Raw genomic sequence first — 23956 nt, forward strand, 5'->3', positions numbered from 1 at the left:
GAGCACTATCAAACCTCTAGTCATGAGCCCTGGATGCAAAAGGAATCAATTTTTTTTCTCGGCAAAATCACGTTCCATAAAATTTCGATGGCGGGCGTATATGAACGATTGCATTATTTACAGCATTAACTCCTCTTTTTTGGGCTAGTTGGTGCATACTTGAATTAGAGAAAAACTAGCCCCAAACCATGCGAACCACAAGAGAAGAGCGAAGACCAGACACAAGCATGGTTTGGCGCTAGTTTTTCTCTAATTCATGCATTATTTACCGCACCACGAGCAACCACCGATACGACTCGTAGAACTTTCAGCGTCTGAAACGCTGTGTGGGAATTGTGGAGCGTTAATACAAAAATAAACAAGAACAAGGAAACAAAATGCTTGACAAACAATGGCAAGAAAGTACGGACGCGAATAGCGGTACAGCTGCCTCCGCCTACGGTCAGTTTTGTTTTTGTTGTTTTCCTTGGCTGAATTTTCTAGTTAGGACAACGATCAACACTAACCAAACTGTAAACATGAATTACCCTATAAGGAAGAAACAGGGAGTAAGCCTTCCTCTAGCGTAATCCCTTTTAGGGCCAGAGGGTGTGCTGCACAGGTTCCACGGTCGATTTCGATCAGTAAATATAGGGAACGTTTACCGTTGGCAACAGAGGCACGTTCCCACCCCAAAGCACAGTAACTTGAAGCAATTAGCAATAAAACGAGACTTTTAAATGTGGCACCGGAGGTCTTGAGGTTCTCAAATAGAAAAGGTCGAAACCTCGGTTAAAATCTCAGTAACTAATAGCGCTACTCATGTTTTGAAGAGGGAATCTGCTTCCGTTGCCGACCGTAATTATTCCGTATTTTTAGTGATAAAAATCTACCGCGTGGCATGGCCAGTATACCGTGCCCCTATTAAGGAGTGCGCTAGAGGGTTGCTTACTCCTCTTGTATTCAGTTTACAGGTAATTCCCGTTTAGAATGCATCCTCACATGCTCTGAAAATCTGTTTCAGTTAGCTTTATTTATTACCTGTGTGCGTTCACTTTAAAGCACACAAAAAAAATTAGGTGGATACCCACCCGCCGGCCGTATTTTTGCATAGATAACGCGTGACTGGACAAACGCAGCTAACAGATTAGAAGAGGAGGTCTCTTTGCGTGCATAGGTTCTCCGGGATATTTTTTTATTCTCCTGCGTAAACACTCAGATTAAAAAAAATGGACCATCGCCTGATGTTCCTCCCGTGTTCAGTTCTGTTTTGTCTGCCGAAATTTTCTAGATTTACTTCAGCAACTAATACATTTGACCGTGCTGTACTGTGAGGACGCCTGAATCGAAGATAATTTACAAGCCGGTCAAGTACTGCCTACAGCAGTTCACCTTGCGACAACACTGGCTACGAGTTGCGTAGAAAAGATGTATCACACAACCTGAAAACTGGAACTCGTCTGTTTTCGCAGTGGTGATGAGAACACATTTATTTCAATGAGCCCTCGTGCAGAAAAGTATTGCAGCAGTAACTCCACCGACGTGTGCGGGCCTCACGCTTTCGAGCGTTTTTTTTTTTTTTCAGTCAACTTTTTTTTTGTCGTTCCAGCCACTTCTAAGTGCTCGGCGTATCAGGATAAGTCAGCGCGGCTTCTTGTCACAAATGCGAACAGACGACAAGGTTTCTCGGCAGCTACGGCAACTGCGGTGATGATCAAACGTGACCCACATTGGTGTATCGAGGCACGCTAGCGTGACTGAAAACAAAAAAAGCAATACCGCCAAATAAAAAGAAATGACGGATTTACAGCGCTCGACACAAATACGGTCATTCCGCACTTATAAGTAAGCTAGCGGCAGACGGAAAACCTATAGGACATGAGGGTGCCTAAAAAAAGAAAGAGACTGACCGCTGATCCGCTGCTGCTTTATCGGAAACCTGCTTTCGCCAGCAACTTGAGCGGCCAATTAATAGCCGATAACAGCTGGGACGAATAGAACGGAGAAAATCACAAAAAAAAAAATAACTGCGAGAAGTGAGAAATGAGACTCGCGTTGGGACAAACATAGCGCATGTCGCTACAAGGACGCCCTCTTTTCCGCATATATATGCGCGCGCCCTACAGGCTGATGTTGACGACCTACTGACCGATCCTACGTCACTCGATCGAGAAACGATCACGCGAACATTTCTGCAGTTTGACCGCACTGTCGATACGGAGCGCATACGGGACTGGATCGAGAGTCTGGAGGCTTTTGTCGTCTATATCGCCGTGTCTGGGAGAGAAAGCAGCTAGGCGCTGAGCGGGAGTCCGAACGTTTAAACGACACAGAACAGCCAGGCGGCACGGTTGTCCTCGACTGAATATCACCGCTTCGGGCGTGAATCGTGCCTGCTGTATACAGCGCTCCATAGCATGCGTGCAGTTGGACAGGAAAAAGAAAACAGTAAACTGAAAACAAAGTGAGTGAGAGAGAGAGAGGGAAGAAGATTGAGAAGTGACGACGTAGCGGCCAGCAGCAACGCCACGCCCTTGAGGTGCAAATATCGTGCCGGCTGGAAGTGGGGAGGTCTGCACTGGCCATTACGGAGAGCACGACGAAGGCTGTGTGTGTGTGTGTGCGGGCCCCGGCCGTTTCCGAAGGTGCCCGCGCCCCTTTGTGGTGGAAAAATATAGAGGACAAACGAAGTCAACGCGCGTACACACAATTCGGAGCGCGTGGCCGTTCATTTCCTGTCGACAATTATTGAGGAGCAGTTGTGGTGACGATGGTGGTGGTATTTAGGCAAAGGGGTCTAGGTCCCGTGACCCATGCGGTAGCCAGGCTGGCCCACTTTGATCGCCACCTGGCACTATTTATTGAGACGCTGTCGCCGTAGCCTCCGGCTGTTTCTGTTTTGGTTTGTTGATTGACTCTCGCGCCCGTCCTTGCTGCAGTGGAAGGCGAAATGTCATTGTCGTCGTCGGAAGATGCTCCATCATGAACTAATAACGCGCGCAACCTGTACATATTTATTATTGCGTAAGTAGTTTTTGTGTACATTACCTCTACAGCCTATCCTCTCTTCCTGTCCCCTCGCCTCTTTCATTTCATTTCTCCCTTCTGCCTGCTATCCTCTATTTCTGCTGCCTCAGCTCAGGTGCTTCAGTATGGATGGAAGATGCCGGGGCTAGCAAAAATCTTTTCCTTCTTTTTATTATTATGTTAATAAACCACTTACTACGACTATGTTGCAAGCCTTGTATAGTAACTCATATGAGGGAAGGAACCGTTATTTATTGCGTCGACCATGTCACAAAAAACGAACAAACGGTGTTGTGATGGACCATAAATGAATGTTTTTTTTTTATTCTTATTCATGTTGTGACGATACTGTTATAGCGATGGCATTACGGAGTTATTTACTTGGAGTTATTTTAAATACTTGGAGTTATTATCACACAGAATATGCTTTGAGACATGCACATAGAATCGATATTGGGAAAATTATCTCGTGTAGTTGGCATGATGGTGCGGCTGAGACCACTATTACCTTCCAGAATCAAGGTTCTTGTTTATAACACCCTATTTTTCTCTACACTTTATTACTGTCTGCTCATGTGGGGTACCACATCACGTACGAATCTAGAAAAGATACATATACTTCAGAAAGAGTTTTTGCGAGTACTATTTAACATGCCTTACAATGCCCACACATCAGACTAATTTCCGAAAGCAAATATAATACCCGTGTTTAACCTTTATCATTACAAGTTAAGTCAAGCTTTCAAACGGGAGGTAAAAGAGAATTTACAGTTCCTTCATGAGTTATCTAATCTCACCAGGAACACACATTCTTACATCACAAGGTGTACGGAACAGTGGAAGGTAGTCACTCCGCGTGCCAATTATTCTACACAAAAGATATCATACACACTACCAACACTTTTAAATTTGTTTCTGAAATCAAGTCTTGATATTTATATAACTGATGTACGAGCTTTACGTCAACACTTTGTCACTCATTCTTTCTTAAATAATTGAAGAGCGTTTTTCAGGTAATCTGTGTTTTTGTGTTTATTTTTTGTGCAAATTTCACATGTGGTCAATTGCTATGTATATCTCCTGCTCTATCGCTGTGTGCCTTGTAAAGGAGGCTGCGGGCTCTAGTCAAGTCGCTTGCCTCTAAAGCGACTTTTACTCGCTGTCTCCTCCATCACTGATGGAAATAAAGAAGTTTATTATTATTATTATTATTATTATTATTATTATTATTATTATTATTATTATTATTATTATTATTATTATTATTATTATTATTATAAATTAACGGTCGGCTGGTCCAAAGCGAGCGCTCCGCTCCGCGCCACAGCACGCGTCGCCGACTGCTGGCTTTTAGCACGAACCCAGGGCACCGACTGATCGGCCTGATCAATGGTCGGAGATGAAACGGATGGCATTACGGCACAATGTGACAACGGCTGCCATATTTATTACAGGTTGCGAGGCGGGCGCTGGAGACGCCACGTCCGCTGAGTCCCATAGCCAGATGCGTTCCCCTTTAGGCTACAAAAGCACACCAAGCAAAAATTAAAAAAAAGGACGACGTTTCAGAATCTACTCTGTTCCTTCATCAGGCGTGACGGCGGGCGAGTTGCATCTTGCCTTTTCAAGTCCTCGTTTTGTCAGCGTCCGGTACACTAGCCATAGACCGCGGATGTAAGAGGGCGGAAGGGTTCCCATGGAGCCGTTAACAATTCTGCCGTGTTCACTGAATATGCCAAGACTCGAGTAAGAACATCTGCGCGCTCTTTTCAAACTACAATTAAAGTCCTTTTCCAACCAGAGAGACCTCTATAAAATGTTTTCTTTTGAATTTCGCCACAGCCTGTTCGTCGTCTTCGCGAGCCCAAGCGGTGGCGGTAAGAGCTAATATGATCGAGAGGGGGCGGACGGCTTGCCACTGCGATGGGGGGTGAACTGGATGATGCGGATGCTAGGCCACGGAGCTTCAGGTTCATCGGTCACCAAGAACAAAACGCCAATGCTCGCGGATGTCTGGAGCTGCGCGGGAGAGGTAATGTGTTTTTCTTGGTGCATCCGTCTTGACAGGAGCATTTTTCATCGTGTCGCTTTGGTCCGTACGTCGCGCCTAGCAGTATGGGGAACTTGCGCTGAAGTTTGTGGTGCCGATTGCAGCGCCATAACACACAGCCTAGAGAGAAGAGCAAGCAGTTTTGGGTAGTACTCTTAGCACTTTTCCGCGCCACCTTCAGGCGCTTATTGGCGTGAGCCTCCGCGCTCTGTCGAAGGCGTACGTGCCGTGCGTCAGCTATCTGGGCTACGCCGAGAGAAGCTAGGCAATGAATGCTGTCAGCCAAACGCGGGTATCTAATCGCACAGAATGTGTTCTCGCGTTTGCAGCGGCCCAAGCGGCTGACAACAGCAGTTTTGTGTCACCGAATGGAACAATTGCAGTGCCACCTTGGCAGCGCAGGTTCCCCATAGGCTGGCGACAAGGTGGGGAAAAGCCTAGGTATACATTCAGCTGTAGTTCGGCATGATCCACACGGCCGGTTCAGACCGAAAGCGCTCGGCCAATGACCGCGATGCGAAATGCACCGAACCTCATGGGCCTGGATGGCGGTGAACCGCCAACGCCTTCGCCAAATGTTGCGCGATGGCAAGTCGAATGACATGATAACATGAGAGATAATTATGACGTATATTTTGTAAGTAGTTGTCGCTCTTGCTGTTCGACAGATCAGCAGATCTGTTGAACGGCGGTGGGGATTTTGTGCTAGAAAAGCTACCCATCCTGTGTACTCAATGTCTTATGACCTCGAGCGTATACCCGAAGCTAGGAAAAACGCTAACATCATCTTAATCCATACGATGGGGGATGTTGTTACGTTCTTCTGCCAATAACACCCTCTGTCACGCGGAACATCTTGTTGTGTTTTCTTGCTCATGATGACGCGCATGAAAAACGCTGATATGGGGCGCAATATAACCGCCATGGCGGAGCGCTGCGGATGTTTTTCCTGCCCGGCTGCCGAGATGGAATAAAGGCATTCCTGACAAGCTCAGTGTCGCCGCTTGCTCTTCGTTCGTCGAATCGGCCGGAAACGTAACAATGTCAAGAACTTGAAAAATTACAGAGCAATCGGCTTACTGTCCATTTCCTGCAAAGTATTTACTAAGGTAATCGCTAATAGAGCCAGGACAGCCTTACACTTCAATCGGACTAAATGATCAGGCAGGCCTTCGTAACGGCTACTCGGCAATATACCATGTTCACACTGTCAGTCAGGTGATAGAAAAATGCGCAGACTGTAACCAACCCCAATAAATAGCCTTCATTGATTACGAGACCGCACTTGACTCAGAAGAAACATCAGCAATCATGCAGGCATTACGGAATCAGGGTGTAGATGAGCCTTATGCAAACACACTGGAAAATAACTATAACGGCTGCACAGCCCCTATAGTCCTTCATAAGGTCAGCAATAAAATTTCAATAAGGAAACGTGTTCGGCAGGGAAACACGATCTCGCCAATGCTATTCACGCCTGTCTAAAGGAGGCATTCAGAGGCCTGGAGTGGGAACAGTCGGAGATATGAGTTTGTGGAGAATGCCTTAGTAATCTGCGATTCTTTGATGGTATTGCCTTCCTGAGTCACTCAGGGGATGAATCGTGATCAGGCAGAGCAGAACGGTGGGTCTAAAATTTAATATGCAGAAAACCAAAGTAATGTTCAACAGCCTCGGGAGGGAAAAGCAACTTTTGATTGGTAGCGAGGAGCTGGGTGGGGTGAGGGAACACTTCTTAGAGCAGGTAGTGTCCGCAGATCCGGATCACGACAGTGAAATAACTGGAAGAATAAGAAAGGGCGGAGCGCATTTCGCAGATTCTGTAAGAAATAAGATTAGAAAGATCGCATTAAGATTTTGAAGGAATTTTGAACGGAGCTAAAGGTAATCTCCTTGGCAAAAATACAGATCTAAAGACGCGGGCGCGTGGTAGCAGATCACGGCTTCGAAAAGGGCGAACAAGCCATCTCGGACGAGGTTCGTGCTAGGAAGGTGGTGCAGCTGTGTTAGTGCAGAAAGCGCCAGTGCTAAGCAGCCGCCGCCCCCGAGTACGATTAGAGACTGGATATCGGCTCTCTCCGGTTCTTTTAACTAAGTTGTAGTCTATTTTCTCCGTTTTTTTTTCGATCATACCACTGAAGGCACTGTGGAGGATAGAGGTAGGTGCGATGGTGGTGGGTGGCGCTTCTGGAGGGTGAAAGTGTAAGGCGGAGGCTTCTCGCTTGGGCTGGAGGCTTCACTTCAGCAGACTCGAGATTTCAGGGGGAGGTACAATAGCACTGCTCTCTCAGTAATAAATACGTAATTATGTATGGAACCCTGCACCATAAGATTGTCATTGACCTGGCCTATTGCCCCTAGCCACACGAACGAACATTCCACGGGAAATAGATAAACGCCCTATTTAGGGCGTAGTAGGGAGTCACTCCTTGTGGCGTGAAGCTGCTGGTAACGTAGAGGATGCATCACTGTCGATCGTCGAAAATAACAACGCGAACGGACGAAAGAGGAATGCAATCAAATGCAAGCTGCATTCTACTTCTGTTAAACAATGTTTTCTGTTTTGCGCCAGTTGTACGTTTACCTCTTTGTAAAACTAAACGGGGGCACGCTATTCATCTATGGTATGTGCATGTTGGGAGTGGACACTAGTGCGTTTTATCATGGACAATGTCTCTTCATTTCAAACAGGGAAGGAGTGATTGCACTTAGAACGAAATTGCATGCTCCATTTACTTATGGCCGCCCATGTACATCGCAGTTCGTGTGTTAGCCATGCACCACTTACTAGCCCTGAATAAGCGCATTATGGCAATGTAATAATTTCATTCATATCATTATTTAATTATATCGTGCAATTGTGCATCAGTGTACGCTAAAGTTGTTGCAGTCAGCATCTAGCCATGACATAAAGGTCCATGCCGTAATATAGTGGCGCCACCTTTACGCGGTACTATGAACTGCCCACGAAAGCGCGCTCGTTTCAAAGATAGTATAGTGTCCGCAGAATCCGACATGGTCAGACCTCTCTATAACGAAAGGTTTATAACGAAATAACGGATATAACGAATGAAGAGGCGTTCCCAATTTGAAGCTTCCATAGAAGCCCACGTATCTGATACCTCATTTTCACGAAATAATTTTTTCTTGCAGCGGAATGCAACGAACTTCCCGTGATCCCCGATGACCATTTCGCGCTAAGTACGCCGATTTGTAACGCTGCTCTAGCGGTTCGATGTGGCAGACTGAAAGCACTGCGCATACCTACCCTGTCGAGCACCGCGAAGAACACGAGGAAAACATGCCGCCCCAAGCGGGGCCTGCACGGAGCGTGTCTCTAGACGATTCGTCAGCGTGGTTTGACGTTAGGTTGGACGCTGGCTTGCCGAAAATTGGGTACGTGGCCCTCTGAACAATGCAACGCTGCTCAGTGCGCACGGCCCGCTGCGACATGCTGCACCTTTATAGAGCTGCCAAGGTCAGTGGAATTCGCGTTCTCTGACCTCCTCACTGCACATAGCCCACTGCGAGCGCATTCTGCTTCCGTGGTCCATGTGGAGCTTAGTTTAAGTCGTAAATTTTGGGGTGTAACGTCCCGATGCGAGATGCGGGCTATGAGGGATGCCGTAGTAGAAGGCTCCGCATAAATTTAGACCGCCTGGTGTTATTTGACGTGCGCTGGCACCGCACAGCACACGAGCGTTTTAGAGCCAGAGTTCCATTCCACAACCAAAGCTCAAAAGCCGGCCCATCGATGAAGCTTTGACCTTGACCTTGAATAAATAAATAAATAAATAAATAAATAAATAAATACTGCCGCAACTGGGATTCGAATCCACGAACATATCAGCTTCGCTGGCCACTGCACGACAGCACTATGTCATTGCCCATGGCTAGAACCCTTTGGCAGTGCGCTTAGCGCATTTGCCGGTATCAACGTCCTGCTGATTTCGAGGATCGATTCGGAACAGTCGACGTGCAGCCAACGGCAGCGGTTGGTTACTACTGTAGTGTACTACTATATTAGTTGCTGACATGATCTATCCGCGATTCGGATGCTTAGCGGTCTCTCCAGATGCTTAGCGGACTCCCAAACAACCAAAATGTACACCAAAATTGCGGCCACTGAAGTCTGAGTAGGTACTAACGTGTTTTCACGGGCGCTGTTTTGTTGTACAGCATGCATCTTCAGCGGTGCAGGCCGATAAGACACGTGCGACAGGCTTTCGCCGTGCTCCATGCATGAACAACAAAATGGCGGCCACTGTGACATCGGCGCTTACTCCCTATTGATGGCGCGCTCCTGCATATACATATGGGCCGCCGCCTTCAACACAAAGGGCTGTATAAAGCAGGCTGACCATGAAAATCGCTCATTAGTGTCATTTAAGCTTGATGGAAGAGTACTGGGCTCCCAACACTAAAGGTTCCAAAGTGAACAAAGAGAAAAGTCCGAAAACTATAGCCTTCCTTCAGAACGTTGGCCGCACTTGTAGGAGGCTTTCCGGCATGGATTTTGCAATGAGATCACAGGGTATACCGTCTGTAGACCTGCTCTGCGCAGCTTAATCGGAACGCGAAAGCTTACTGCCTTATGCAGTAAGCGTCTTGCTTGGTGCAGTAGTTGGCGAGGCTTCTTTCGTCCTGCACAAGCCTCGTGATAAAACGTCACGCAAGGCGGTCACACTCCACGGGTTCGCGATTTTTTGGAGAACTTTTCCCGATCGCTGTATAAATACACATCTTTTCTTTTGCATAGTGCTTATGGTGCGAATCACGGAAAACGCTCGTTAGCTTACTCTGACGGTGGCGAAATTTTTCGCTCCAGGCGTCAACTGAATTTAGCCTCCGTACTTGCAAGTTCTGAATGCTTTTTACGTACGTTTTATTTCCTTGAGGCCAGGCATCCTGTTGCACGTCACTGCCGGGAATGAAGCCTGAAAACGAACAGTTCAAAAAGGTCAGCCGTGCCGTTCACATTCGCTGGCCCATAAAGCTCTAACTATGCCATAGCAGCATAAAACTTGTCGGTCACCATCTGCGCGAGTCGGACGAAGCAGTAGAGAGTGTGGCCAGACATGCTTGTGGAAATCCACTCATGGCTGTCACACTTCACGAATTCGATGCTATATATGGGGTCGCGCTTGCTGAAGCATTTCTTTCCCTGGTAGCTGCAGAGGTGGCCGTTTTTTGCGCGCTGCTTTTGATGCTAATCACAGTGAACACTTGCACGTCGGCTTTGCCAGTGGTAACAGTTTTCGTGCCAAGAGCTAGCCCATGTGAATATTATTTCTGCAATTCGCAAGTGCACAGTACTATCTTCTTGCAAGTCACTGGCGGGAATGAAGTCGGAAAACGCACCGAACTTCGGTCTCGCTACTATTTCACCCGTTCGTCCTGGAAACATGAATTGTGCCATCGCAGCATAAAATTCCTCAGTCGTCTGCGCGAGCTGATCGGAAAACTTGAGCGACTGGACATACGTGCCCGCGTCGACTGTCACTTTCAAGCTTGCACCGTGCCTCTGCATAGCCACCGGGGCAGACGGAAATTCCACCCGAGACTATCATACTTCACTGATAAGAATGCTAAAGTAAGAAGAATGAACAAGATTAACAGCTGGCTCAGAGCTGTCGCCGTTTCAGTGTTGTTGTTGTTCTCAGATAATAAATGGCGCATGCCCCACTGTAGGGGGATTTGACAAGACAGAGGCGGCAACGGAAACCACACCCAACAATTCTGGACGAGGAAAAGTTTATGAACGCGATTTTTTCATATATTGTAAGATTTTACTATGACAATCAATATATCCGAAGATCTCCCGTAGGCAGGCTTACATTCTTTCTTTTTTTGATATTCAAAAGAGAGAAACCCTTTAATGAAAAAGCAGAGAATTTTAGCCGGCGGTTAAAAATCGCTGGAATGCTACTCTGCGTGGGAAGGGTATTTGGGAGGTAAAGACGGAAGAAGAGGAGTGCGGGAAAGGTTAAATTAGAGAAAGAAAAAAAGAAGGAGAACATAAGATGCGGCCATTAAGTGCCTACTAATCGGCATCGACGAGTAATGATGTAACATATGAAATGGTGAGGTGCAAAGTCTGATAAATGGCCTAACAAAGTTCTACGAAAAAAATGCATGAGATCAACATACTAGATGAAATTAGAGCTTGTCTAGATGTCCAATTTCCTTTAAGTACGAAAAACAAACAGTTCATTGCATATCTCTGTTGCCTATGGTTGCCATTGGTTTTATATGGCAGTCTTAACTGCTCCATGCGAGCGAAGGAAAAACTTAGAGAGATTGTGCTACACAGCGGTAGAATATGGGCTATTATATATACCTTCGATATTTCCTAAAAGTACCTTACAATTTTTCAATATTCAAAACTTTTGCCAAGAATGTTGGACATGATGGGCCTGTCGGAATATCTCAGTCTTTCAGAAGTTTGATCTATTTAAGCAGGGGGCTATGGAACTTAACAGTTAATCGTTAGCACGAATCGCATTCCTTAAGCGCCAACGCCTTCGTGAGCTTATATTAAATGACCTGCACATGTTAGAACGAATTAATCCAGGAGCTTATATTGATGACACACAATATTAAAGCATAGTCTCAAGAGTTAACCGAACAATATCGGGGGCTTCAATTAGACCTCGGGCGCTTAGATTCATTCTCGCCGTGCATTGGGTGACGAAAGGCAGGCTGCCCTTGCAAAATGGTATTGGAGATTCCGTACGGTGGAAGTACCTACAGTGATACCAGGAGAATTCTCATGGCTTTCTATGACTATTCTGCGCATCTTTTTGGAGGCTGTTGCTAGACTGGCGGGTCAGACTTTAGCAGTTTATGCATTTCCTCGACTTTCCTCGTAGTCGAGAGTCCTCTCTCCTTGGACGCGCCATAAAATTTGGCGCTCAAATGGCAGTAGACCATCAAGAGGCGTTGCATATAATCGCTACTACCACGTTAGCAAAAGTGTGGAAAGGGTGTGCAGGGGAGCCCGGCTGCCACTTGTGAGCCAGGTTCAGTATATTAACTCCGTGGCTGGTAGAGGCCTTTGTCCTTCCAACGCCTCTTGCATTTTTCAATGCCTGTCACATGAACCAGAAATAACGAATCAACCCCTTTTCCGCCCCTTTCTTCTTTCCTTCCTCGATCGCAAGCTTCTCTGCATATCCCGGCTCAGACTGGGCACGTAGGATCTTACGCCTCAGCCTTATAGGGTCTCGTTAGACTGCGCCACGCAGCGGATTCTACAGGAAGCACCGCGCGGCACTGTAGCCCGCGTGATGTAACGCGGGGCTACTATAGCCAATGGAAAATTTTGAAAAAATTGTAATTTTCCGGTAACTGTGGGGGATACCGCTGGACAGCTCCACATCGCGGATGACCATTGAACGAGGTCACGCTCCTCCCATTGTAAACCGGATGATCTGACAGACGTTGAGGATACAAGAGGCGTTGGTCCTGCAGTTGACTCAACTTGGCCAATGAGTATGAAGCGTCTGCAGCAGAAACTCCTTTACAGCCTCAGCTGCGGCGTTAGCGTAACCGAGCCGCGGCGATTGATGATGTTGCGATGATGATGATTTTTTTGGTGCAAGGGGGCATCTGTTGCCAAAGACTGCCATGGCACAGGGTATATTCTTCTACTCGATGTGGGGTCAACGACCCATTTCCCAAGCATTTCCCCTAAATAAGCCGAGCACTAGACCAGGGGAAAGCTGACGGTGATTGGTCAGCATGCAGTGGCATCACGCGTGGCGCCACTTCAACGCGCCACGCTGAGCGGTTAGAACACAATGACGCCACGAGTGACAGCTTGTTAGGTCAAGCTCACTCTACGACAGAAGTGATTGGGAATAAATTATACTGCATTCACCAACGCAAACAGCTGTCACTGAATCTCGCGTTAAGCAGTGGTAATCACCTTGCGAGTTTTTTTGTTTTCCTGTCACGCTACAGCGCAGCTTCTCGCGATGGTCGTGAGGAGACCACGCATTGCGTCTCAAGCGAAGGATTGAACCGCCGACCTCTCGATTGCATGAAGGCCGCTCTCCGTACAGCTACGACTCCTTCAGTGTCAGTAGAAGTTAAACGCTTTAAAAGAAGCAAATGGTTCTGGTGTGTACTCGGCTGTTACACTCTGCACATGCCGGGCAACATCTGTACAAAAACGGCATATGGCTGCGTGATCCAACTTTTTTTTTTTTTTTTTCGTCTTGGGAACATGGCCGGAATTCAGGGCTACGTGGTGCCGAGGTGCACACACACAAAAAAAGCGGCTAGACAGTTGCGCCAGCCGCAGATAAGCGCGTCTAGTCTTTTTGCACCTCTTCGGAGCTGCTATTTTCAACTCTGAAAGCGCTCCAAAGGGACAGCAACGTTTCCCCGTTGCCACGAACAGTTAGTCTAAGCACCGCGTCGTTAACGGCGAGCGAAAGCAGGTGAGGCTCCAAAGCAGCGCGCTATCCCTCAGCCTGCTGTCTCGCAGCCCTTCGAACCGATTTGGCCTTGGTAAGCTATTGGGATATGGTGGTGGTGGTAGTGGTTTATTTAAAATAACATAAAAGGAAGGTAAAAGATTTTTGCTAGCCCCGGCATCTGCCATCACGTGCGGCGGCACCTGAGCTGGGGCAGCGGAAAGAAAGGATAGCAGGCAGGTGGGAGAAATGAAATAAAAGAGGTGAGGGGACAGAAGCAAGACATGGGGGGGGGGGAGGTAAATAGTACACTACATAAAATAGATATACACTGCATAAAAACATTAAAAGTGAACACTATTGGGATATAGCACGCTCCGCGCTTTGGAGATAGATATGCTTTACGCCGTTTATTCGCGGCCTCGTTCTCATCGCAGTTTCCCCATGTCGGGTTCAAGTTCTCTTTAGGTTTTGTAGTCTAAATCGAGCTTGCAATACCATGTCGGGGCTTCAAAGTAGCCTCCCAGGCTCATTATTGTCATCACAGCTCGAAGTTTTTGTTTCAAACTTGCCCGCTCATTGTGATTCGGATTGCACCGGAAATGGGCACTGTCTTTAAGCTGCTATAGCACCGGGCATTGAACCGCGAAAGTGTACTAGAGGCATTCAAGAAGCGCAGCTCATAGTATGCGGCCAGGAAACTATACGCGTCTCTCTTGTACACGTTGAGCCTGGCTGACTTGCACAACGAGAATTATTGCAGCCTACTGCGCGCCGTGTTCCGCGGAAGTCTGAAGCAAGGCTTCTCATTTCGCAACCGGAAAAATTCGTGGCAATACATCCCCTCCCCCTTTTCCTTCCCCCTCACTTGCGCATGCCATTCCACACGGAAAGGCTGTTCGAGCGAAGTTGCTTCAGAGCGCCGCATGCACGACTGCCAGCTCGGTCTGTCGAAATGATTCCGGTGGGCTTGAAGCCTGTATAGCTCTGTATTAGATTGTGGGCGGCTAATATCTCGTATTCTTAAGCGCACCCCGGGCAAGAGTAGACTAGAGGAGAGAAGGCGTAGCAGCGGCGCCCTCTGAAGTTCAATTTACTCAAGCATATGAGGATAACTGCGAGCATAACTGCCCCTTGTTCGGCCCTCAGTTACTTGCTTCGAGATAATGAAGAAAGCGAGACAGAAGAGGCGGAGTTTCGCAAGCAGCGGCAGGTAGTATCCACGCAGTCTCCGCGACCTTTTTTCCTCCAGGCTCCGTCAGAGAAACTACGAAACGACGGCGACACGGGGAGTACCCGAGTCGCGACTTCGAGGAAAAAAAGAAAAATCGCATAGTCACCCGCGGACGCCCAGAATACACGCGCTCTCGTGACGAACCCTCTTTCGTTTTCTGCCTTCGTTTTCGTGAACTGGACGCCAGCCAGCCTGGAGGGTTCCGACCCGACATGCACTTGACGCTGAACCACGAGCACGTCGCGAGGGTTGCGTAGTTCGCCCCCCCCCCCCCTTTTTTTTTGTATTGTTAGACCTGCGGCGGACTTCCAGAGCGTGGAGCCGACAGCTCACTGTGCCAACCCGGAGGGAAATCGGCAGACAACAAAGGCTGGATCTCCGCGAGACACCGCGAGGGCATGGCGCGGCGCGCCCATGTCTCGTCATGCGCGCACGACCACAGCGTGACGTCACGCGTGTTGCGTCATGCGCCCTTTGCGCACCGCCCGTATGTCGTGCAAAGCTCGCATTCACGGCCGCTTCCTGAGAATAGCTTTGCGGCAACGTGTACAACAGCGCAAACTGGAACGTCAGTCCGTGTAGTCGGAACGACCATTTAGACGAGGCCTTATTCTCAGCCGAAATTGTCGTCTAGTGCCAACAGGAACTCGCTTCACCCGCGAGAGCGCTTCCCTCTTACGTCTTCACAAACTGTTCTTTCCTGTGACCTTCCTGAATATTCGACGTGGGCGCCGACGCCCTCCGCGTACACAAATGACGACACATTCAACCGCGCGATCCTCAATTAAAGAGCGTGACGGGCTGGCGCCTCCTCCACCCCCAGCTGGAGTTAGCCACGGGGCTCTACGTCGTCAACCGGGGCAGGGGCACGTGACCTGCGGCGCCGTTGCGAACGAGCTGCTGCTGTCGGTTGCGCTAATGCAATGACTGGCGCGTGTCATCTCTGCCTCGCAGAAGCCAAGGAACCCACCGGGCCACTTGGAGCTCGCGCCGTCCAGGCTTTGCACGGAACGCTCCGTAGCACGGCGCGGCCTTAGCCTGTTTCCCGGAAACACACTGTGTGTGCGCGAGGATTGTTTCGGAGCTGTACCCGGAGGTGTGTGCGCCGATTGCGATACCCGGAACGAGAAGCTGAACGCAGCGACGCCACGATGAATATGAATATAGATCGGATGCGCTTCTGCGTCGGCGGCAGCGTCTTCGCCCACGGACTCTACTGGGTGCTCCGGTGAGTATCGGCCGTTGGTCCTATGTGCAGCGTGATAGACTGAGAGCAGGGGAGGGCGATGTAAGGCGGGGGGAGGGGGGGGGGGGAGTAAAGAAAAACAGAAGAGAGAGAATTTGGGAACCGCGTCTGTTGCCAACTGAAACAAACAAAGACTTATCCGAAGTGGCAGTCATGGCTTCTGGATGGACAAGTGTTGGCGCCTTGCTGGATAAGCTGGGCGAACGTTATGCGAACTTCGCTGTTCTTGAAACGTACTATTAGCTACACTGTCGAGAATGTCAAACAGTTATGGCACCAGTGCTGAACTGCCGGTCTGCGTTCCTTTTTTTTCTCTCTCTTCTGTTCTGCACTCCAGCCTCTGTCTTGAGTTCGACGTGTGAACTCCACGAATATAGTCGGTGATACGCAGTCCTTCGCGCGTTATTTTTACGCCTAGGCGGGAACGGTGCGCTAGCAATGGATCGCTGCCACCGCGATCTTCAGACCCCGCTCCTCAAGCGCTAAGTGATAAAGCAGAGCGCAGACTTCAACAGAGGAATGTTTATTTCACGTCAGTGCTATTTCTCTTTGGTCGACTGTTTTCTCCTCTTTATACAACTGCAATCCCAGAAATATGCTCGCGATTTTAACGGTAATTATAGATTAACAAGCGAACATGTGCCGTGGTATAACGTGGAACATATGACGCTACGCTGACTCGCAACTGAGCAGTCCAATGAGAGATAAAAGAAAGGAACGCGGAAACGACATTGCACTGAGCACTTGAAACCGTATGCCACAATTAATAAACTAAGGGAGCAAAAAACACAAATCCTCATATCAGCTGGTATTGTAAACAGCCGCGTCTGCTCGGAGCTTCTATTTGCTATCCCTAAGGGGAACGGTTGCACATCTCGGGTGTTTTCTCACAGGGAACGTGTGAGCGCCTCCGCCTATAATTTAATCAAAACGCGCACGTATACCTATAAAGCGGAACGTCAGGTGCCTTCGGGCCCTGGAAGTGCAGGTCCCTGCAAGATGAAAGTATACAACCAGTTTGCATAAAAAGACAAATTTTTCGGTTATTTCTCCACTAAAGTTGAAAATTACTTTCGCCATTTTATGCCAATCGGAAAACTAGTTAGAAAACATGAAAAATTGTGCCTGTCGCGCATAATTATAGAGTAATCATTTTTTAATGCTCTAACTTTTTTACCTTTTCAGCTTCTCTGCGATCCGTTTATGGGGCAGAAATACAGTTCAGAATAGTAAATATTTGACGAGAACTATTCTCAAAATACAGAATACTATGTGAAGGCGGCTACGAGCTTAAAAGAGACCCGCTGATTAGAGCCGACTGCGTGGTCAGAGTACTGTTGATATGTGGCTATGTGGCGTTTAACGTCCAAAAGTTGCACGTGGTCTACGGGAGATGTCGTACGACTAATTTAGACCAGGCGGGGCTCTTTAGCATGCACTAACATTGCACAGCGCATTATGCCCCCAAGGAAATAAGGAAATGCGGCTGCCACGGTCGGTATTCTTACACGCGACCTTGAGTTAGTAGCCGAACGCCATAATTAAGCCACCGCAGCGGGTCTCTGGTGATAGTGAGCCCCCCTCCCCACCCCATTCCTTCAGCAAAGAGAAATAAAAACACAGGCCCATTCTTCTTTTCGTTCTGCGTTGTTTGCGATTCGCAACATCAACGAGAGAGGGTTTGGCATTTGCTTTCGCGCGACATCTGTCACCATGCATACACGGAACGTAGACGGTAGACACGCATATACAACGACTGACTCATTCGCCGGAAATGCAGTCGGTACTGGTGCGGACGTATACAGGCGATAGCATGGCGCAGGCATCCCCTTCCAACGTCCCTTGTTTTCGCTGTGACCAAAATGCGGGTATGCATGATGGAGCCACCTGCACGCCTTCCTGCACTGTACGCATTTGCTCATGCCTGACGGCCAATGAGCCGCGGCGTGCATAAGTACAAAACAAGGCCGAATAACGAAAGCGAGCAGCGGAAAACAATCTCAAAGCGAACGACTATTGTAAGGCAGCTAGTATTACATATACTCAAGGATTGTTTGGAAGGAGAACGAGGGAGAATTAAGAATAATGTAATGTTTTAAGATAAAATATAGGGTGTACCGTTTTTAGCTTCTTTAGGCTCTTTCACTGTACAGTAATAGCTGAAGTTTTGTTATGTTTCGAAACGATGACTCATCGGCACAGTTGTCCTAAGGGTGCGCCGAAAGGAGCGCTTCACCAAATGCTCGCAGCCCGTCACGATTTCTTGGTGCATGTCAGTAGTGAGCACAAGTATACGGCCAGCTGCGACACCATGATCTCGACCACAAGCAGGTTAGGCCCGCTCACGGAGCTCCTCGATAGCTAATTCTCAGGTAACCAAGGATCACCAGCCTAGCATGACTGCGAGGAGGCATTTTTTTTGTTTCATTCTAAATAGTCTTCCTCCGAAAGAATGACCCCTCCCTCCTTTTCTTTAATGCGGATTCCGCACAGAAGTAAATATACACCTGCCTCTTGGGTGTCATACTGCCGCTACCTGTCCCCGCGCACTTCCGCCTCATCCCCCGTTTCCCTCAACTCATCCTTTCCTCGCACCTCCTCGCCTGTCTGGCGCGACGGTGCTGCATGTGACTCCGATCGAGTGCGGTATGCGACGACGTAGTACTCATTCGCCGGAAATACTGGTGCGAATGTATACAGGCGATAGCATGGCGTAAGCATCCCCTTTCATCGCCCCTTGTTTTCGCTGTGACCAAAATGCGGGTATGCATGAGCCGGCTGCATGCCGTCCTGCAAAGGGCACGCGTGTCGTGGGGCTCTTGCAGCATGCGTGAAGTATTTCTGAGAGGTGCGGACGAGAGTTACTTTCACACGAGATTTGGAATGGTGAAGGATGCGTAACCCACGTGACCAGTAAAATAAAGACAAAATTTCTACCGAAGGGGCAGGGAATTTAAATCGGGACTCAAACAGCGAACACGTAACTCATAGGCCACAAAACCGCGTTGCTTCTTTGCGAACAAAGGTGAGTCTAGTATTGCGTTTCCTTGCGACTGTATGCTAATGTGTACGTGTGTCATTATAAAGGAGGGGAGAAATAATTAAATAATAACTAAAAGTAAACAAAAAAAAACAAAACCAATGCTTTCGCATTCAAAGCACGTAGTCTCAAGTGCCCTCCTTAATTTTCAGTTTTTACTTGCCTATTCTACTCTGTTTTCATGCATGCCCGTCGTATTTTTTTTATTTAGGCTGCCCCAGTCTAGAGTTTGTTTCCAGTGCGGCAAGTACAGCTTTTGTGAGAAGGAATTATCTGACTGTCTCTGCGCGTAGAGGCGTTTTGCGGCGCATGCATTTACGCGTTCCTGTATGAGAAACTGCTGTTGTGCCTAAACCTTATGCATTAGCAGCTGTTGTATAATCTAATTGCAGCAAGACTCACTCAAGAAGCAATGCAGTGTTCGGTATCGCGGCCAACGTAACAAATTATTCCGGGAATATATCGGTCTATGTGGGAATGGTTCGGCGTGTCCACTAATCTTATGGCGCATTCCAATTGGTGCGAAACTAAACAGCGTGCTGCAATGGACGATTTGGATTCAGGTCCTGATTGGACCGCGACGGACCTTGCACTTTCGCGGATTCGGAAAGCTGCTCCGGATCGCCGGTTGGAACAGGCCATTAAAGGAATACGAAACTTCCGGGGCTGCGACGCGTCTTCGCCGCTGCGCTTAGTCGGAACACCAAGCTCATGTCACGCTCGAGCTTTCGGTTGTGTACGAAAAGCGCAATGTAATATAGTTAGGGGTTGGACTTTTCGGTTTGAACCACGGTGTCAGAGTAGGTTGTTTGAACCGGAAAAGAAAAGAAAACGACAAACGTACGCCGAATTCAGTTCTTGAAACTCGGTTTTAACCGAAAGATGTCAGTATTCTTTAATATACACGCCACTGCCAGCTGGCTATCGATTGGAGTTACACACAGACACAGGTGAAAATTAGCAAGTCAAGTGGCGCAGTTGTGCATTTAGAGGTATCATAGTACTTGGCTACTTAACAGCCTCTGCCAACTGGGAGGCTCCAGCAGTCAAGTTGGCGGGCCGTTGTGCAGAGGTTCATAAAGCAGCCAATACCCAGACGCCGTCAGCTCAGTGCTTTCTTTACCTGTTGTGTTAAACCGGTTCGTGCACAATAACTGAGTCCCAGAAGCGTTTGCCACAGTCCATAGGCCACACCTGTAAAGAAGTGAAATGGGCTTCTTCTAATCTGCACCCTCCGCAACAAGCCGCTTGAAACAATACTAGAATGGTCACTCTAATCTAAAGCTAATGGCCGGGAAAGCGACAGCGCGATAAAGGATGCGCCGAATGCATGCGGACAGACAGCAGTATGCTTTTGAACAGAAAGCGCGCAAGTAGGAAAAAAAGTTTAAATTTGTTTCTGTTTTCTCTTGAGAGCACACTGACGTGGCTGAAAAGGTAGTACGGCAACCCCCGTCTTTTTTTTTTTTTCTGTATGCATCCAGGAAACAAAACAAGAAATTTGTAGTTTTACCGGTAGCGTTGGGGTTGGTCGCCAAAAGAAAGCAACCCGCCGCTGAGGTATGCCAGGCAGTGCGCGCGCCATTATTCATTCCACGGCCCAGTTCCTTGGGCAACGTCTCCGTAACCTAACGACAGAGTACAAAGCGGGCACAAAGCTCGTGCTCTGCAGTTCAGATCCCGAGCGAGGCGCCAATTCAGCGCGTCTGGTCTTCCCTTCAACGATGAGCCGAAGTGGCGGGGCGCCGCGCGACGGCCTGTCGATCGGAACATGCAATGGACATAACCTGTAATCAATCCGGCGGCCGGCGCATAATCAGCAAAATACGGAGTGCTGGAATGACGAAGCAGATGAGCGCACTTTGCTGGCTTGCTCGTCGGCATCGCCTATACGAGTGTGTGTGTGCCAGTTTCCACGAAATTAACGGTTTGATGGAAAGACCGCCGGGACGGCGCACAAGTCGGCACGGGAGAATATACGCGCGGAACAGTTACGCAGAGTTCGCGTGCCACAGAAAAAAATCTTTACTGCAGAAAAACTAAAAAATTCTCAGGTGAAATATTTCAAATGTGCCAAATATTATTTCTGCGATTCAGTCACCGCATCGCCGGTCCTTTATCGAACCTAATCAACTTATTTTTGGCGGCATTATCACACACTGATCTGGTCTTGTGACTTTGGATGCGAAGTCATACGAAGTTGTTCGCTAAGTCCCCTACAGTACGAGTTAGTCGTTAAATATGTTATTAGCTGTAGTTTTTCGTGAGCAGCTGGATCTAGACTGCAAGGTCTGCACTCGAAAGAAAAAGAAAAAAAAATCGGCACAGACTGCTAAGACTGCTTACTACGCCCGTGGGAATTCGAAAGCATTACAGTCACTGGGTGCACTGAATGCCACCCACAGACACGCGCGCTCGTATGACACCACCCGGAACGCTGTACGACGAACAGTTGCGTCACAGTTTCGATACAAAAGTCTGGGAATACATATAATTGAAGGTGCGTATGTCGTACGTTCGGATCCCTTCTAGCCTCCAATTTGACTAGCACATTTAAGCTTTAAGCTACGTGGAACCGTATGACATATTCCTGCTTGGCTTGCTCTGCGCGTCTGTCTTATGGCCGCTTGATGACGTCACCATATTTTTCTTGCCATTGCTCGGACTTTTTTGCGCCGTCTGCGAGTACACACACAAGCACACACCGCGGGCCGGCAATTTTCGTAATGGGACAGACAAGTAATGCTTCCGCACTAGAAAAACGCTACTCAGAACGGTGGCCCAAACCGACCAGGAAGATGCCTTGACATCGGCACCTGCTGAGTGTGCATGTTGTGTAATGTTGTCCGCCGCTAGAGGCCACGCTGGAGCCACTTATCGCCATGTGTATATATCTTATCTGAGGTTACAAGGAAGCAATCGCACCGACAGCATTCGCGGCAGTGCTTCCACGGTCAAAGTGTCGAGATGACTTGCGCCCGTCTCTGTGCGATCCTGTGCTTGTACTCCGTCGCTTTGTGGCATGCTACGTGGTATGTGTATACGCTCTGTCTTCATCAATTTTCGTCAGTAAGCAGCGCAAATGAGCGCTCCGTATTTTGGCGTTTTCATCGTGTATGATCGGCTGAATATTTCTGAGCAAAATACCTTTCTTTTCTCGCTTATTTAAGGTTTGTAATAAATTTAAGGACACTGCGGAACAGCCGTTATCTGCTCGTAGATGTTCCATGCATTATATTTTGGCGTTCACTCGCAACGAAACGGTGAATTTGAAGTGGGTAGCGCTAAATCGCATGTTGCTTATGGAAATAGCTTGCCACCGCGAGAGTCAATACTTGGCGCGATTTTTTTCGCCCGTATATGTATACGGCTCAGTAATCGTTAACAATTAATGTGCACTTAATTCTTATTCACTCGGTATTTATTCGCCATTGTATCACGTTCGACAGCCGGTTCCGCATAGCACTTTAGATTTGTCGACTTACTTTCACGGCACGCGTGTAGTACTCCAAGTGCGTTTCGTCGGGCCGTCATCCATAACAATGTTGGACACCAGCCTCGGATTACGCAATGACATCGCTTCTTGCGCGCGTTCGCACGCGCCATGGAAGGTTGCGCGTCAGGGCGGTTGCCAAAATGAAACCGGACCGACACCCATTCCCGAGGCACGTCCGCAGCGGTGCCTGCGTTTGGCTGCGGTTTACCGGTTGGTGAGCGAAAGGCACCACACTCACACGCATTTCATCCAGGCTGCCAGAAAAATTTGGTGCAGGTGTCGGGCAGAGATGTTCTCGCTATCGGGGAGGGGCGTTGGTGTTTATTTTTGTAGGGAGACGGGTATTACAGCGTCATTAGCCATCCGTCCCTGACTGGTGAAACTATGTCAACACTGCCTTCGGTTGAGTTACCCCATAATGAACCGCACACTTATCGGTGAGCGCAGTTTGATAAAACTGCATGCTCCCGCGCGAGTTAGAAAAAAAAAAAGATGCAAAAGGCTATGCCGCGAGGACTAGACTGGCCGAGCGGAAACGGGGTGCTTATTTATTCGGCATTTTCATGGTCGTTACAAAAGCAGCCTCATTCGTACTCAGTTATAAAAGCGCGCGCCAACTCGCGGATAGGAATGCCATCGTCGAAACAGCGCGAAAATGCACAGAACGTTGTACCCCATCGTCGATGATGTATTGCGATCAGCAAACAACGTCTCCGGAACCGTAACAAATAGCAGTAGCAGGTATTCTGTGGCACAAGAGGTGCGTACCGCTGTTGGTAGCGTTCCAAGTTCGTTCCAAGCCCCCACCGCCTGGCTGCTCCTATCCGCGGTGGTGGCGACACACGCGGTCAGGTGACTCCATCATATGTTTCGTGACGTCACGGGGGTTCAAAGAAAATAAACATGGCTGCCGCGCAGAAGCGGGTGCTCGAACTCCTCGCTTGGTCGAGAGAACTTGTGCGCAGTGGATTCGAAAAGCAGTTTTCCACAGTTCATCGAAGCGAGGATGAGCGAGACACTTTGCTTTTGCGTGTGCTGGGACCATTTGAGGCCCATCTGGTCTCGCTCCAGAGCCTTCTTATCTGGGAGAGACCCTACGTGAGCGCCGCTGCCTTTGTCGCAGTCAACTGCCTGTTTTGGTGAGTAGGCTCCCGAGATGCAATCAACGAGTTACCGCTGCATTCGGGTATACATACTCACAGCGTTAGACGGGAAAATTTTGTTAACTGTACGTGTGTGGCCGTTCGGTGTTTGATGAGTTTACCCCACGGCAACAACGGCTGCGCCCATACAAGCCGCGTTGTTTTGTCCAAATTCGGTACTAAAATCGATTAAAGCCCATATACATTCATACTAGTGTACTTATCTCCAGGATTCCTGGATTAATTGTTGATTTGTGACTCAAGAGTGTTCAGATCACTGAACAACCTAGTCCCATTCAAACTCGAGGCATGCTTCCCA

At 48.4% G+C, this 23956-nt stretch overlaps 1 protein-coding gene across 7 annotated transcripts in view; it reads left to right on the top strand.

Annotated features, from left to right (window-relative positions):
- Positions 1-23956, top strand: part of LOC144125512 (reticulophagy regulator 3-like) — a 61254-nt gene that overhangs the window by 4495 nt on the left and 32803 nt on the right. For 3 of the 7 annotated variants that reach the window (XM_077658974.1, XM_077658972.1, XM_077658973.1), the window contains exon 1: positions 23360-23634. In XM_077658974.1, coding sequence (XP_077515100.1) covers positions 23399-23634 — 236 coding nt within the window. In that variant the 5' untranslated portion in view covers positions 23360-23398. Of the gene's footprint in view, positions 1-15149; positions 15942-21910; positions 22032-23358; positions 23635-23956 lie in introns of those variants that run through there. The other 4 variants (XM_077658975.1, XM_077658977.1, XM_077658976.1 and 1 more) reach the window with 4 other exon arrangements.

The sequence above is a fragment of the Amblyomma americanum genome, chromosome 3 (assembly GCF_052857255.1).
Source record: "Amblyomma americanum isolate KBUSLIRL-KWMA chromosome 3, ASM5285725v1, whole genome shotgun sequence".
In the NCBI taxonomy this organism is placed as follows: domain Eukaryota; kingdom Metazoa; phylum Arthropoda; class Arachnida; order Ixodida; family Ixodidae; genus Amblyomma; species Amblyomma americanum.